The 16,774-nt window shown below is 45.2% G+C and overlaps 1 protein-coding gene across 1 annotated transcript; it reads left to right on the top strand.

Annotated features, from left to right (window-relative positions):
* The first annotated feature begins 5,949 nt into the window (after positions 1 to 5,949).
* On the top strand, positions 5,950 to 7,105 carry LOC146978888 (uncharacterized). The gene has a single exon (XM_085790405.1). It carries the CDS (start codon positions 5,950 to 5,952, stop codon positions 6,883 to 6,885), a length of 936 nt encoding a protein of 311 aa, XP_085646531.1. The 3' UTR covers positions 6,886 to 7,105.
* Positions 7,106 to 16,774: the final 9,669 nt, after the last annotated feature.

The following is a 16,774-nucleotide window of genomic DNA, read 5'->3' as shown; positions in this document are numbered from 1 at the left end:
GGTCATTGGGATTGGTACATACCAGGAAGGGCTTAGCATTAGAGCCACAGCAGTGTGCAAACTGGGTCCTGGTGGACTGTTGAGTCCACGCTAAGCCACTGTATAGGCCTACCTACACACATCTGAAAAGATAAGATATGATGTGAAGACATTTTCAGAATAGACATTTATAGGAGATTGTTTTATTAATTTAATTTAAAGGTTGAATATGGAGAATGAGCCGAATGCCACCATCTATTCATCAAGATAGAATAGAATAGAATAGAATAGAGAATACTTTATTCATCCCTAGCAGGGAAATTCAAATTAGTCCAGTAGCTCACACAACAATGACACAAAAAAGAAAGAAAGATGAACACAAAGAACATTTTAAGAAGTGTTATATAACACGATTGCAGCAGGAACAAATGACCTCTTAAATCTCTCAGTTCTGCAGGTCAGGGAGATGAGCCTTTTACTGCGGCTGCTCCTCCTCTGAGGGTGTTGGGGGTCACCCAGGATGGTCTTCAGCTTACCCCCCATCCTCCACTTAACCACAGCCTCTACCAGCTCCGCTCCCTCCCCCATCACACAGCTACATTTTTTTGATGAGCCTGTCTAGTCTGTTAGGAGTAACAACAGAAACAACAACAGTAACAACAGAAAAAAAAAGTCCAGCAGTCGGACTGTCGCTAAGTATTTACACACGGTTGCGAGGGACACCACTCTGATCAGAGGAGCACAGCTAGAGGAGAAGAGCTATGCAGGATATTTACCTTATGTTTCATTTTTACCGTCATTAAACAGCTTGGGACTAATTGTGATGTTGGATAAATGACTTGTAACTTGTTACAGAGAGAGTGGAGGCTCCTTCCACATCGTGGCTGAAAACCAAACCTTCATGATCAGAGCCTCTGACCCGGTGTCATAGCTCTAGTCTCAGTGGCACTGCAAGACTGTGACACGAATGCGACCAGTAAACCGTAATCTCTTGTTTATGACGGATAAGACTACACAAATACACACATCGTAACATGTGATAATACATTGATCCACCGATTGAATATAAAAGGCTTTCTCAAAACAGGCTGGTATGATGTAAACAGGAAGTCATTGTCGAACCCTTCAAAATTTCTTAAATTAGTTAAAGCAGAAGTAAGTGATATTTTTGTGTTAATGTGGCAATGCTACGAGGGAAAAACTTTGAGAAAGAGCCAACAACGCCACCTAGGGGAATTCCACCAGCAGGAATTCTAAACCTATAGCTACAATTCTATAACACCAAAGGACACGCAGGTTTAACAGACACTGGCTCAGACGTGATTCCAAAAAAATACAAGTTTTTATTATTAACTATTGTTTTTCTTTTTCTTTTGCAGAGTACAGGTTCACAATAAAATCAATGGACAAAACAATATTGTACAATATATAATAGGGCCATATAAAAGCGTTGCTTAGGTTGTCAATAAAGTGCTAGGGTACAGGGCTGGGGGCTCACCGGGCGAAGATGACTGCTGAGGGAGAGGGGAAGGGTCCTTATGCTACACCACACGTGAAAACCACACAAATTGTTCACCACAAAGTGCACTACTGTACAGGAAAGTGAGGGGAACCGCCACCACCGGGATCAGCCAGTCTCTTGCACCAGTGGCTCCGCCAGCACCTGTCCAAAAGAGAGAGACAACTATTAGGCCAGGCAATAAAAGATGGGGAACCTGCACAATACAATATACACACACACACAAGCTCTTTAGGCTCCACTCACACCAACACACTCACACAAACCCCTGATTGGATTAATTCAGAAATTAAACAAAAACTTTACAGATCCAGAAAGGGGGTTCACTGCAGGCAAAAGGCCTGCACACACACACACACACACACACACACACACACACACACACACACACACACACACACACACACACACACACACACACTCAGAAAAACAAAAAGAAAACAATACAATAAAATACTAAATAACAAAAGAAACTTTGGAAAATAATGAATAATCAAAATAACCCAGACAGAACAGCAGTAGGACGCCCATACGAGGCATAGGGGCCCGCGTCAGCTGATAGTTGGCGGGGCGTGGAGGCTTCAGGGCTCCGACACAGGAGGACACACACAGCAACAGGCAGCTTTAACTGTTAACAATCAGAGGTGCAAGGTCATGGTTAATAGCAGCTAGAAAAAGGCACATGTACCACAAGCACAAAAAAAACAAATGAGACGGCCTACCATAGGAACTGAATGCTGTGTACAAAGCCAACTTCAAGGCCACGCTTTGCTCACCTCCGACTTCGGTCGGCAAAACCACTGCAAAGTCAATAATTTATCAGCCATGCTACTACACAAATGCGCCTGTCAGCTACCATACAATTGCACGCCAAGAACCAAAGCTGTTGCAAAACTTACCTGAGGGTATGAAAATGCACTGGCCTGTTGCCTTGCTGCACGAACGCCACCACAGCCACACCACCGACGCCAAGTCTACTACTGACGCCGGGATTCCACTGGATGCGGAACGATTACGAAACGGGTCCGCTACGGAACGGCTGCGTACTCCGACTCCGTCAACTCACACCGGTTCCGTCCGTGATATTGATTGTGAGCGGGAACACATGATCTCGCGATAAAGCGGGTTGTAGTTTCCATAAAGTGAACCACAAAATCCAAAACAATTAATTTATTCCAGAGGAGGAGTAGAGAAACAACTTGGTGCTGACCTGACTTGATTTTACAATCACTATCTCCTGCTCCATGGTGTAAACGGGGTGAAATGATGTCTGAAAACCTCCGAGCTGCTGACTTCAGGCCGGTCGCTGCCCATTACAACGATTTCCTGTCATACGCGACCTGCTCTGTGCTGATTGATGCGCCGTGCTCCGGCGTCCGGCAAAAATAGAAGCTCTGCGTATCTTTTGCGAGGGCTGCCGGATGCCGGTGCTGTTCCGGACCCACGACGCAGCGGACCCGGAGTCGGTGGACGCTGCCACGGTGATTATAATTAATACGTAACGGCTCCGCCGTCGTACCGGAGCAGATCTGCAGCCGTTCCGCATCCAGTGGAATTTAGGCGTGAGAGCGAAGGAGTCCGCACACCTGCATCAAATGTTCCAATTGACCCTTCGCGTAAGCCCCGCCCCCTTGGTTACTGTTGCTACGGCGGGCAAGCTTTCACTCCCAGCCATGCTCCTGGCAGTATTTGGTATCGATTTCAAAGGAAATATCAGCTAATGTCTGGATAAACTGTTCTGAGATAATAGAGAGAAGAAGTCACAAAGATCATTCATAGTTTTCAGTGACGTGACTCGCGCAGGAGGATAAAACATCTGTTCAACGACACGACTGGACAATGTACAGAGCAGCAGTAAGGACCGGTAATTTTACCGTCTATCAACCCACGAAGACTTACGTCATCTCACTGGTCATGAAACGTTGTCAAACTCTAAGTTTTTGGGCGATTGTGAACCACATACAGCTTTCGCTGCTGTTTTTTCTTCTCCCACCGTTGTATCAGTCAGTGAAAGCAGTCCCTGCCTGGAGGATCCCTCGCCTAAAAGCCCAGGTAAAAGCTGTAAAAGTACAGCTGTCATTTCGGAGGTGAACATATGGTTATCCCCATATTTACACTTGCTCAAGTCGAAAAAAAAGTCCGCTCGTATCTGAACATCTCTATATTGCTGCCGCCGCCACCGCCATAGTTAGCAGCAGCAACAACAACATCCTTCTCTACAAACAAATGTTTTTAGTTTTTAGTCTCAAAATGTGTCCACAAAAGCAAACGTAATGACTCACTGCGGAAAGCTTGCCAGGCCTGTAGTTACGGTTGCTAACGTAGGATTGGACAATAGCCGTTTGTGGGAGGAGTTGGCGAAGGGTCAATTGTCCCCACGGCGCCGCCCCGTAATCAACGTAAAGGAGGACGGCGACGCACGGTGAGCAGGAAGCAGGAGGAGGGGGTACTACACCCCAAATACAAAAAAAGAAAAATATAAATAAGCAACCTGCTCTGCCACATTAATATAAGTCTTAAATAGTTATATCTTCCGACAGCAATCACTTACAGAGAGTGTTTGGACCGAAACACGGGTCTCTCAGTCACTCTGCTCTGCTCTGAGCCGAGGAGAAAACTTTTCTTGTATCCTACAAGTTTTATCCAATGAGGAGAGAGAACGGCATGAAGGGCTGTGTGTGCAGGGACGAGGACCAATAGATCCATGACGAGGGCAGGGGCTGCTAACTCCATCGGCTGACAAGACGTTATGGTGCTTTCAAGGCAACTCGTAACTTGTGTTTTTCCGACCTGTGAAGTCGTACCAGTTCGATCTGGTACGAGTTCACGGGTCGGAAGTTACGAGTGGCCGTTATAGTGACTTTCACAGGTAAAACAGGTCGGAAAAACACGAGTGGGTTGCCTGGAACGCTACAAAGTCGTAAGTCGTGACTTGAAGCTGTAATTTACGGTTTCAAAAGCCGGCCTGGAACGCAGCATTAGCCAAAACGACCGGATCGCTTACTTCTGCTTTAATTCAGACTAAATATAATTTTTTATGGAAAAGCAATGCTTGTATTCTGCACCCCTGTAAATGCCCCGTGGATGTTTTATTTTTGAAAAAATCTAGTTTTTAATAATCCATATTAAACCTTTAATTTCATTCAATTTAATCTAATTTAATGTGTCTTATAAGATCTTGTCCACAGTTGGGTGGGGGCTAAATTCTACTTCCTTGTGAAAAACAGCAGCAGTTGGAAGACAAAATAATTACTTTATTTCTGAAGCAATAATTGTTTACAGAAATGAGATTAGCATAGCTATAGCTAATGTTTGAAAATTTGTGGCCATATAAGGTCAGGGTATCCTTCATACAACATATCAAATCCCTCACTGTTTTCTCTATATGACATTCAGTGGTAGGCTACATGATGCCTGCTATGGTACTTTAGGAGGTGTTTGCCAACTGTGCTGCACCTAGCAGCTAAACCAGTGGGGGAAAAAAACAATAACCGTCCAATAGAAAAGAGATTAGCTAACTAGTGAGTAAGATTTCTCGTTACATTGTGCTTTGTAGTGTAATTAATTGAGGCTTCTCACTCTTTGTGCAAAAATGTACAAATCTAGACTAATGAAGTTACTCATATCATGTGTAGGCCTATTGAGCCTCTACATTTACATGCATTGGTTATGTTGTACCCTGTTCAGCACTCTAGTAGAAACCTGGACACTGTGGTCAGTTCATGATACACCTAACACTAATGAAGTCCTTTAAAAACCATGTACCTCCAGAGGTCTAAGGCCTCCCCACAAACTTGGAACTGAAGGAATGACTCAATTTAAAGGTTCATGAGGCAAGATATGCACATGCGTTTTAAGTTTTTTACTGCTAATGGGCGATGAAGCGTTCAAAACCAAAAAGAATGAGCCCACCCGCGTATCTCTCCGTTGCCTTGAACAGACTGTGTGCTGCATAATGCGCTGCAATTCTGGGTCCGAATTTCCCGCGCTGTCCGCGGATGTGACGTCAAATGACGCTGCATGCGCGTCCTCGACAGCTTCGGCTTTCTACCGCTTGCGACTAGCGGTCGGCGGATGTCTTGCAGCCTGAACAGTTATGTGAGCAGCGAGTAGAGAAATAACGTCACTTTCTTAAATTTTAATATTTTTTCATGCGAGAAAGTGACAGTTTAGAGTCCCAATCTGTTGTCAGTTTATCCAAATAATGTCTGTAAGTAGGTTTGCTCCGACATTTTTCGGAGGAGTGCAGAGCCACACACGAGCGGCAGCAGCGGCTCGTCACAGAGGCTGCAGCCGGGGAGCTGAGCTCATCGGCCGGGCAACAGCTGTCCTCCTCCCAGGGAAGAAAACGAGCCGAGTAACTTCCCCACAGGTTTTTAGCATAGACTGTAAAAAGAGGTTTTTAGAGGTTTTCTGCCGGCTGGTTCAGGAGATAAATGCTGGTCTCATTGATGAAATCTAACAGTGGCACTGTGGCAGTCGCATTCTCCTGCTCTGAGTGTCAGATGTTTAGCTACTCCTCTGCCTCCTTTAGTGATAATGGTATGTGTAATAAGTGTAGCTTGTTTGTAGCTCTGGAGGCGAGGCTCAGCGAGTTAGAGTCCCGGCTCCGCACCATGGAGGCTAGTCCAGCTATAGTAGCTTCACAGTCCAGCTTAGCCGGTGCGGAGCCACCTAGCCTAGCCGCCGCTAGCAGTTCCCCCCCAGCCCCCGTGCAGCCGGGAACTAGCCAGTCCGGCTGGGTGACAACAAACCGAGGGAAACATAGACGCAATAAGCCCGTGTTGGCCCACCAACCCCTTCACGTCTCCAACAGCTTTTCCCCACTCAGCGACACACCCGCTGAGAACGTAACTCAACATGTCGACTCTGTTGCTCACAGCCCCGCTGTGAAGTCAGCATTAGTCATTGGCAGCTCCATTTTACGGAACGTGAAGGTAGAGAATTCAGCGAGCATAAAGTGCATCCCAGGGGCCAGAGCGGGCGACATTGAGGCTAATCTGAAGCTGCTGGCATGTAAACGTAAGGTTAAATACAGTAAGATTGTAATCCATGTCGGCGCTAATGACACCCGGCTTCGCCAGTCGGAGTTAACTAAGGTTAATATGGCTTCGGTGTGCAACTTTGCAAAGACAATGTCGGACTCCGTAATTTTCTCTGGCCCGCTGCCCAACCTAGTGAGTGACGATATGTTTAGCCGCATGCGTTCATTCCATCGCTGGATGTCTAGGTGGTGCTTAGATAACGACGTGGCTTACATAGATAACTGGACCTCCTTCTGGGGAAAGACTGGTCTGATTCGGAGAGATGGCGTCCATCCTACTCTGGATGGCGCATCCCTCCTATCTAGTAACATAGGGAACTTTATTAGCCGTGCTAATCCCTGACAAGCACCCAGAGTTCAGACCAGCAGGCAGAGCCGCAGTTTAACACGCCCCTCTGCTGGGTCCTTCGTGTTGTCACCCACCCAGCCTATAGAAACTGTGTCTGCCTCGAGGCTGTCTAAGCCTAAACCCCAATCTAGAGGAGTTGTTTATAGCAACTTAGTTAAAATCAAAACCACTGCTCCAGCAAGCCAAACTAATAGAACTATTAAATGTGGTTTGCTCAACATTCGTTCTCTCCCATCCAAGTCTCTCCTAGTGAATGACTTAATTAAATTAAAGTCACCATGTTGACATATTAACACTAACTGAGACCTGGTTGCAGCAAGATGAATATGTTAGTTTGAATGAATCTACCCCTACTAGTTACATTAACTGTCATGTGCCTCGTAACACAGGCCGAGGAGGAGGAGTGGCTGCTATTTATCAGTCAAATCTGATTATCAACCCTAGACATAATAGTTCATATAATACATTTGAAAGCCTTACTGTCAGCCTCTCTCACCCAGACTGGAAAGCAGAAAAACCACTCTTACTTGCTGTAGTGTATCGTCCTCCTGCACCTTATTCTGAGTTTCTAGAAGAATTCCCTGACTTTCTGTCAAATTTAGCAATGAGCTCAGACAAAGTCATTATAGTAGGTGACTTTAACATTCATGTGGACGTCGATGATGATTGTCTGGCTACTGCATTCAAGTCACTTTTGGATTCAGTCGGCTTCTCTCAGAGGGTAAACAAACCCACTCACACTTTTAATCATATCCTTGACTTAGTACTTACTTATGGAATAGAAACTGACCATGTCACAGTTCTTCCTCAGAACCCCGTCTTGTCTGACCATTCTTTAATAACATTTGAATTTACTTTAACAAATTATATCCTACCTGGGAAAAAATCCCGCTACAGTAGATGTCTATCTGACACTGCTGTTTCTAGATTTAAAGAGCTTATTCCAGCAGAGCTTGGTGCCACATCCTGTAACCATATTATGGGCAGTGATGCTGACTTCACCACATTCTGTAACCATACTATGGGCAGTTATGCTGGTTTCACCCCCACACAGGTGGACTATCTTGTGGATAGCACTGCAGCAACACTCCTTGGAACACTTGATGCTGTAGCTCCCCTGAAAAAGAAAGTTATCAATCAGAAAAGAATAGCTCCCTGGTGTTATGATTGGATGTTATTACATGTTTGACCGCTAGGCGGCAGTACTGGTTAGTAGTCAGCTTACCGTACCATATAAGGGAGTAGAGCAAGACTGCATGGAGCCACATGTATGTTGTTGAGAACGTGAGACATTAAACTAAGTTACTTGCTATCAACACGGCCTCATCCTTGGAACACGAACATGACATGGTACCAGGAGTAAACTCGAATGGGCGACATGGATTTAAAACCACCGGAAAGTTTGAAACTAACGGGGAATGTCGACGAGAACTGGCGCACCTTCAAACAGCGGTTTCACCTTTATGTTGCTGCTATGGGAATCGAGGCAGAGCCGGAGGCAAGAAAGGTAGCGCTGCTGCTAACAATAGCAGGGCCACAGGCTATAGAAGTATTTAACACGTTCGTGTTTGACAGTCCTGAAGACAATGAAAAGTTGGATGTAGTGCTTAGTAAGTTTGATACCCACTGTTCTCCGAAGAAGAACGAGACGTACGAGAGGTACGTGTTTCAGTCTCGTACACAGCGGTAACATGAGCCTTTTGATAGCTTCCTGACGGACTTGCGGCTAAAGGCGCAGTCCTGCAACTTCGGAACGCTGAGCGACTCCATGGTCCGGGACCAGATTGTCTACGGCGTTGAGGATAAAAAGGTCAGAGAGAGGCTATTACGGGAGATGGAGCTGACGCTGGCAGGAGCCATTAAGATCTGCCAGGCCAGTGAGCTGTCCCAAAGGCACGTGAGGACGTTCAGCGAGATGTCTGCAGTCGCCTCGGCGCAGAGCGACAGCGCGGCAGCGGTTGGAGCAGTGTCGTATCAGCGGAGACGGCGCACACAGACCCGGCCTGCACAGCAGGAGGACGTGAGGATAAACTGCAAGCGCTGCGGCTCACAGCACAAGCCTGGACAGTGTCCAGCGTTTGGTAAGCAATGCTCCACTTGCCAAGGCAAGAATCATTTTGCTAAACAATGCTTCTCCAAATGGAAAGAGGGGAAGAAAGAAAAAACTGTAAACTTAATAGACGAGCCTGATCTAAGTGACACTTTCTTTGTTGGAATGGTGAATTGTGAAAGTGAACAAATAAATAAGCCAGATAATGTAAATGATGTCACTACAGAAGATAAGTGGATAGCTCCTCTAATGATAAATGGGACTGTAGTCACCATGAGATTGGACACTGGTGCGAAAGCAAATCTCATAAGCATGTGTGATGTGAAGGCAATGAAAAATAAGCCACAAATAAAAAGAAAAGAATCTGGACTGAAAGACTACAATGGGCGGCCAATCAAATGTTTGGGCACATGCAGGTTGAGTGTCACGGTTAAAGGAAAAGTGCACCACCTGTTCTTCTTTGTTGTGAATGAGGGACGTGAATCACTTCTTGGGGACAGAGCCTGTGAAGAACTGGGGCTTGTGAAAAGAGTGTATCGCATCGTTCCAACCATAAACCCAACAAATGACTGTATGGACACAATTGTTCAGAACTTTTCAGATGTTTTCAAGGGTTTTGGTGTTTTGCCCTTCACATATAAAATACAGTTGAAAGAAGGAGCCCAACCAGTTGTGCATGCAGCACGCAGAGTTCCTGCTCCACTGAAAGACTGCCTAAAGAAAGAACTCAACAGAATGATCATGCTAGGAGTGATCAAAAAGGTTAATGAGCCTACAGACTGGGTCAACTCACTGGTCATCACAAAGAAAAAGAATGGTGAGTTGAGAATATGTATGGACCCTAAAGACTTAAACGAGAGCATAAAGCGTGAACATTATCAAATACCTACACGTGAAGAGATCCTCAGTGAAATGTCAGGTGCCAAATACTTCACAAAGCTTGACGCCTCACAAGGCTTCTGGCAGCTGAAACTGGATGAAAGCAGCACCAAGTACTGTACCTTTAATACGCCCTTCGGCAGATACTGCTTTCTCAGACTGCCTTTTGGAATCAAGTCAGCTCCTGAAATATTTCACAGAGCGATGGAGCAGATCATCGAGGGCTTGGATGGAGTTCGAGTCTACATTGATGACATCATCATATGGGGGTCCACAGCCCAAGAGCACAACGAGAGGCTGAACAGAGTTATGGAACGCATACAAAAATATGGACTGAAACTCAACAAGAGTAAATGTGAGTTTGGCGTTCAAGAGATCCTCTTCCTGGGAGACAAGCTGTCTGCACGTGGTGTCGAGCCAGATAAAGACAAAATACATGCAATACAGAACATGCCAAGGCCCACAGACAAGACAGGGGTGCTACGCATCATGGGGATGGTGAATTTCATAGGTAAATTCATTCCCAATCTGACAGCAAAGACATCATGCATACGAGAGCTTCTGCACAGGGACTGTGAGTTTAAATGGACAGTGAAACATGAGCATGAGTGGCAAAAACTCAAGGACACACTGAGCACAGCACCTGTGTTGGCATTTTATGACCACACGAAGAGGATAAAAGTGTCTACAGATGCTTCCAAAGATGGTATTGGTGCCGTTCTACTCCAAGCTGAGGGTGAGCACTGGAAACCGGTAGCCTATGCATCTCGGGCTATGACAAAAACTGAATGCCGATACGCTCAGATCGAAAAAGAATGTTTGGGACTGGCGTATGGTTTGGAGCGGTTTCATAGCTACGTGTACGGCCTGCCATCTTTCACAGTCGAAACTGATCATCGACCGCTGGTCGCCATCATCAAAAAGAATCTGAATGAAATGTCTCCACGGATTCAGCGGTTAATGATGAAGATGCAAAGGTATGATTTTGAACTGATATATACTCCAGGTAAACACCTAGTCCTTGCTGATGCCCTATCCAGAGCAACTACAGGCGACAGTGTGAGTGCAACAGACGAGGACATACAGTGTCACGTGAACATGGTGTCGGCTACACTGCCTGTGTCGGACACAAAGTCAAGACAAATAGCGGAGGCTACAGCAACGGATGCTGAGCTACAGCATGTCATGAAGAACATGGACGAGGGATGGCCAGCTGGTTCGTGTCCACAATTTTACCATGTCAGAGGTGAGCTTAGTACTGTGGATGGTCTGCTGTTGAAAAAGGGCAGGATTGTTATTCCACGGGCTTTGAGAATGGACATGTTGCACAGGATACATGAAGGCCATCTCGGCATCGAAAAGTGCAAAAGGAGGGCGAGAGACACGGTGTTCTGGCCCGGACTGAACAAAGACATTGAAACACTTATAAGTAAATGTGAAACATGCCAGAAACACAGGAACAAGCAGAGCAAAGAGCCTATGGTGGTAGCTGAGGTGCCAACAGCACCATGGCACAAAGTAGGAATGGACTTGTTTCATCTCAGAGGTAAAGACTATTTAGTGGTAATGGATTACTACTCAAACTTCCCTGAGATGGCGCTACTAGCAAGCTCAACATCAACTTGTGTCATAACACATGCTAAATCTATCTTCGCCAGGCATGGCATCCCACACATCGTGGTGAGCGACAATGGCCCCTGCTTCAGCAGCAAAGAATGGCAGAAGTTTGCAGAGCAATATGATTTCAAGCATGTGACGTCAAGCCCACACTATGCACAGTCAAACGGGCAAGCTGAAAAAGGAGTTCACATTCTCAAGCAACTCCTAAAGAAAGCAGCTGACAGTGACTCGGATCCCTATCTGGCTTTATTGAGCTACAGAGCATCACCTCTTCAGTGCGGCCTATCACCAGCTGAACTGCTGATGAAGAGGAAGCTACGAACAACATTGCCGAGTCATCAAAATGACAAATTAAAGCAAAAGAATCACTCAAAGATTGAACATAAGCTACGACAACAGAAAATGATGCAAAAGTCATTCTATGACAGAACAACCAAGCATCTCCCTCCACTGACTACCAACGACGCAGTCAGGATTGAGGATGCTGATGGATGGAGTGCAAAAGCAACTGTCCTGCAAGAAGTTGCTCCACGATCGTACACGGTGAAAACTGATGATGGACAAATCCTCAGACGCAATCGTCGCAGTCTATTAAAGACTCCTCAAGGGACTGTTGGTGAGCTCAGTGTAACCTGTGGTGAATCTCAGGTATTTCCCACACCTGTTATGGACTGTAACACTGACTCTCACACACCTACTCCAAGTGAACCTGAGTTAAGAAGGTCCACAAGAGAAATCAGAAAGCCTGATAGACTGAACTTATAAACAAAGAAAATTCAATATGCATGTTAAAGATGTTGAACAAAATGTATATTGATTGATGTTGTGAATGTGTTCTAAATGGTCTAGTGTTGGCTTAGATATGAGTTATGCAATCTGATATAAACTGTTAATACTGCTTATGTGTTGCAGGGTTATGCTGAATGAGAAATGGTTGAAATAACTGACACAGCTAATGTGATAATTCATGTTAATGCATTTTACCTTAGAAAAGGGGGGATGTTATGATTGGATGTTATTACATGTTTGACCGCTAGGCGGCAGTACTGGTTAGTAGTCAGCTTACCGTACCATATAAGGGAGTAGAGCAAGACTGCATGGAGCCACATGTATGTTGTTGAGAACGTGAGACATTAAACTAAGTTACTTGCTATCAACACGGCCTCATCCTTGGAACACGAACATGACACCTGGTACAGCCCAAACTTGAACAGAAGACCAGACAGCTGGAAAGGAAAACACATTCCAGCCAACATGAGGAAGACCGCCAAGCCTGGAAGGATATGTAACGCCGCATTATGTAATAATGACGCATTATGTAATAATGTAATAAATCTTCACGTCATTATGTAATAACGCCGCATTTTGTAATAATCTGCCGCATTTTGTAATAAAAATCTTGAACGCAATATGTAATAAACTTCGCCGCATTTTGTAATAAGTTGTTACATTTTGCATCACTTATTACATATTGCGGGTGTTACACTTTTTTATGAAAAAAATGTAATAATTTGGTGCATTATGTAATAAACCACCAAAATGGATGTCTTAATTAGAAAAAACATTAACAATAATACACGCTGCTCCTCCTCCCCGCTGAGCAGAGCGGTCTCCTCCGACAGCGGGTCCCACGCGGATGGTAACCGCTCCGCGTCTCTCCCTCCCCCCTTGCCCACCGACAATAATACGCCCGGGTCATGTTCGTCTGTGGAGGGATGACATGGACCACGGTCCGACTGGAGCTCCAGGCCGGGTCCAGCTCTGCTCCAGCAGCGGCAGGGGCGGCTGGGATCACGGGTCCATGGCACTGGTTCGACCTCCCATTAGTCCGACCTCCCATTAGTTCGACCTCCCATTATGCATTTATATAATTATTCATATAGGCTCCACCTGTCAATAAGACACACGTGGAAGAAGAGGTGCAGTTTATTGTGTTTCACCAACGAGGAGCTGTCATTACGCACGACTTTTACGCACTGCTGCGCGCTCATTAGTGTCCGTAATTAAACCTTGACACTCATATCAAATCAAACTTACATTACAGACAGGTGGATTGGGTTCTCTGTCTCTCTCTCCCACTCCGAACAGACAGACGGACGTAATCAGAAAGGAAACAGAGGCTGCGCATTGATCCTTTTTTCCTTTCTGGGATCAAACGGATCATGTGCATAATTAACTGCAAAACAAGCACTTCATATTAATAACATATAACGCTCTTTATGCTTCCAGCCTGTCTAGCCTCTACCTGCTGTTTTTACTAAACTTAACCAACTCCTTTCTTCATTGCCTGAACCTAACCAAAGCCAAATTTACTTTTTTTTCTCTCTCTCTCTCTCTCAGTCTGCTGTCAGCAGCGGCGGCTGCAGCAGGCTCGCGCCCGTGAAGTGAGCTCAAGCCGGCCAGGTTCAGCCGTGCTCGAGCGGAGGGGGGAGGAGAAAAAAAAGTGTATTTCTTTTACTCTGTACTCTGGGAGGGGGGGCTTTGATTATCAGTTTACACATCTTGATCAGCATTTATGATGGTTGTGTGCGATCTGACATGATCTGGCTCTCTGACTGAATATGGTGATATTCTGGGCCGCGCGTGTATGTGTGTGATGTGCGTAGAGAGAGAGAGAGAGAGAGAGAGAGAGAGAGAGAGAGAGAAAGCTGCATGCTCCTATCAATGGAAGAGCTTGTCACATAGCGATGACAGTTCGAACTAACGGGACCACCCACTGGTTCGACCTCCTATTGGTCCGACTTGTGGTTGATTTTGTCGGAGTAACGGGAGGTCGGACCAATGGGTATTTTGTCGGAGTAACGGGAGGTCGAACTAATGGGAGGTCGGACCAATTGGGTAGTTCCCGGGATGACCGCCCCCGGAGCCGCAGCTGGGGCGAGCTGGGGCGGGGTCGAGCTGTGGGATTTCATCGGGCTGATGATGCTGGAAGTGATTTTGCCTCCGATTTTCACCAGATTTAACATTTTATCAAAATTTGCCCAGCTGATCCATTTACATTACTACTGAAAAATTATCATCATCTGCAAGCAGCAGCTGTAAAACGAGAACCAGTCCCAGAAGCTCCAGGCCCGGAGAACCAGAGAGGGGGCCCTGCCAGAGCGCTCCCCAGGAATGGTGCATCGCCGCCTGGGTAAAATACGTGAGGGAGAGGGCTGGATGATTTGACGCTTTTTTCAAAACTCCGATCTAAAATATCAGATTATACCACTTTCCCTTGGTCGATTGAGGTCCAGTAAAAAGTATGATGGTCTTTTAACTCTCCTCTCCATGTGTGTATTATGATGTCATGTTTTTTTTTATAATAATTTTTTTTATTTTACATACTCATCGCTCATTATTAATAATACTGCACAACTGAAAGTGCTCTGCAGCGATTTGTTTATTCATTTTAACAGAGCGCGAGCGAGATTTAACACACACATTCACACAGGCGACACACACATACGGGCTACACATGATACACATACCCACACACACACACACACACACACACATCTGAGGGGCCGAGGCGCCTGCCGAGCGGCACGGAGAAAAGCGCATCTGGTGGCGTGCCCCTCAGGGAGCACTGGTCAGTGGGATAGATAGATTTGACCGTCCTACTGGTTTTAGAAATTAATTTATATTTATGATTCATGCATGCTGGTATGCTTAAAGTCAGTGTTATTCTGATGGTCCTAATGTCTTTTTTTTCTAATTAAGACATCCATTTTGGTGGTTTATTACATAATGCACCAAATTATTACATTTTTTTCATAAAAAAGTGTAACACCCGCAATATGTAATAAGTGATGTAAAATGTAACAACTTATTACAAAATGCGGCAAAGTTTATTACATATTGCGTTCAAGATTTTTATTACAAAATGCGGCAGATTATTACAAAATGCGGCGTTATTACATAATGACGTGAAGATTTATTACATTATTACATAATGCGGCGTTACAGGATAGTTTATTAATATATAAAAAAGAACTCCGTAATGCTAGAAGCAATTACTATTCATCTCTAATAGAAAAGAATAAGAACAACCCCAGGTTCCTTTTCAACACTGTGGCCAGGCTAACCAAGAACCATAGTGTTGTTGAGCCATCCATCCCTCCAACTCTCAGCAGCAACGACTTCCTAACTTTCTTTACCGAAAAGATAGTTAATATTAGAACAAAAATTGCTAGTAATGGACCACAGATTACGGTACCCATAGAAGCACCTCCCAGACTTGGTACACACTCAGACAGCTTCTCTCCCATCGACCTGTCAGACTTAACTTCTGCAATTACTTCTTCCAAGTCAGCCACATGTCTGCTGGATCCAGTTCCGACAAGACTACTTAAGGATGTCTTCCCCTTAATTAACATTTCTTTTCTGAACCAAATCAATCTTTCCTTAGCCACAGGCTACGTGTGTTAATGACAGCCACCTTGAAGGCCTGTGGCAGGCCTTCAAGGTGGCTGTCATTAACCCTTTACTTAAAAAACCTTCTCTTGACCCAGATGTCCTCGCCAACTATCGGCCTATATCCAACCTTCCTTACATCTCTAAGATCCTTGAGAAGATTGTCCTGGAGCAGCTACATGAACATCTGCACAGCAACGAGCTCTTTGAAGCTTTCCAATCTGGATTCAGAGAACACCATAGCACTGAAACAGCACTTGTCAAAGTCTCTAATGATCTTCTTATAGCTTCAGACAGAGGTCTCGTCTCTGTACTTGTACTTTTGGACCTCAGTGCTGCATTCGACACCATCGACCACAGCATCCTGCTGCAGAGACTAGATCATGAAATAGGGATTAAAGGAACTGCCCTAAAATGGTTTAAGTCATACTTATCTGACAGGTTTCAATTTGTTAATGTTAATAACGACCACTCAGAGTATAGCAGAGTTACGTATGGTGTACCGCAGGGTTCAGTCTTAGGGCCAATCCTCTTCATTCTTTACATGCTCCCATTAGGTGGCATCATCCGGAAGCACTCAATCAATTTTCAATGTTATGCGGATGATACGCAACTCTACTTGTCCATGGAGCCAGATGACAGAAGCTGCCTCATCAATCTGCAAGACTGTCTGAAAGACGTTAGATCCTGGATGTCCTCTAACTTCTTGCTACTGAATTCAGATAAAACTGAGGTCATCGTGTTTGGACCTAAACATCTCAGGGACACGTTCTCTAATCAGATCGCTACTCTAGATGGCATCACCCTGACCCCGAGTACAACCGCGAGGAACCTCGGAGTCATTTTTGACCAGGACCTTTCCTTTAGCTCCCACATAAAACACGTGACTAGGACCGCCTTCTTCCATCTGCGCAGTATCACTAAGATTAGGAATATCCT

Source organism: Trachurus japonicus, chromosome 11, assembly GCF_045865225.1.
Source record: "Trachurus japonicus isolate A0001 chromosome 11, Traja_1.0".
Classification (NCBI taxonomy): domain Eukaryota; kingdom Metazoa; phylum Chordata; class Actinopteri; order Carangiformes; family Carangidae; genus Trachurus; species Trachurus japonicus.
This window is presented reverse-complemented; position numbering and strand designations above follow the sequence as displayed.

Bases quoted from the DNA above. Each gene is read 5' to 3' on its own strand.
- LOC146978888 (XM_085790405.1), top strand. From the start codon at position 5,950: ATGAAATCTAACAGTGGCACTGTGGCAGTCGCATTCTCCTGCTCTGAG.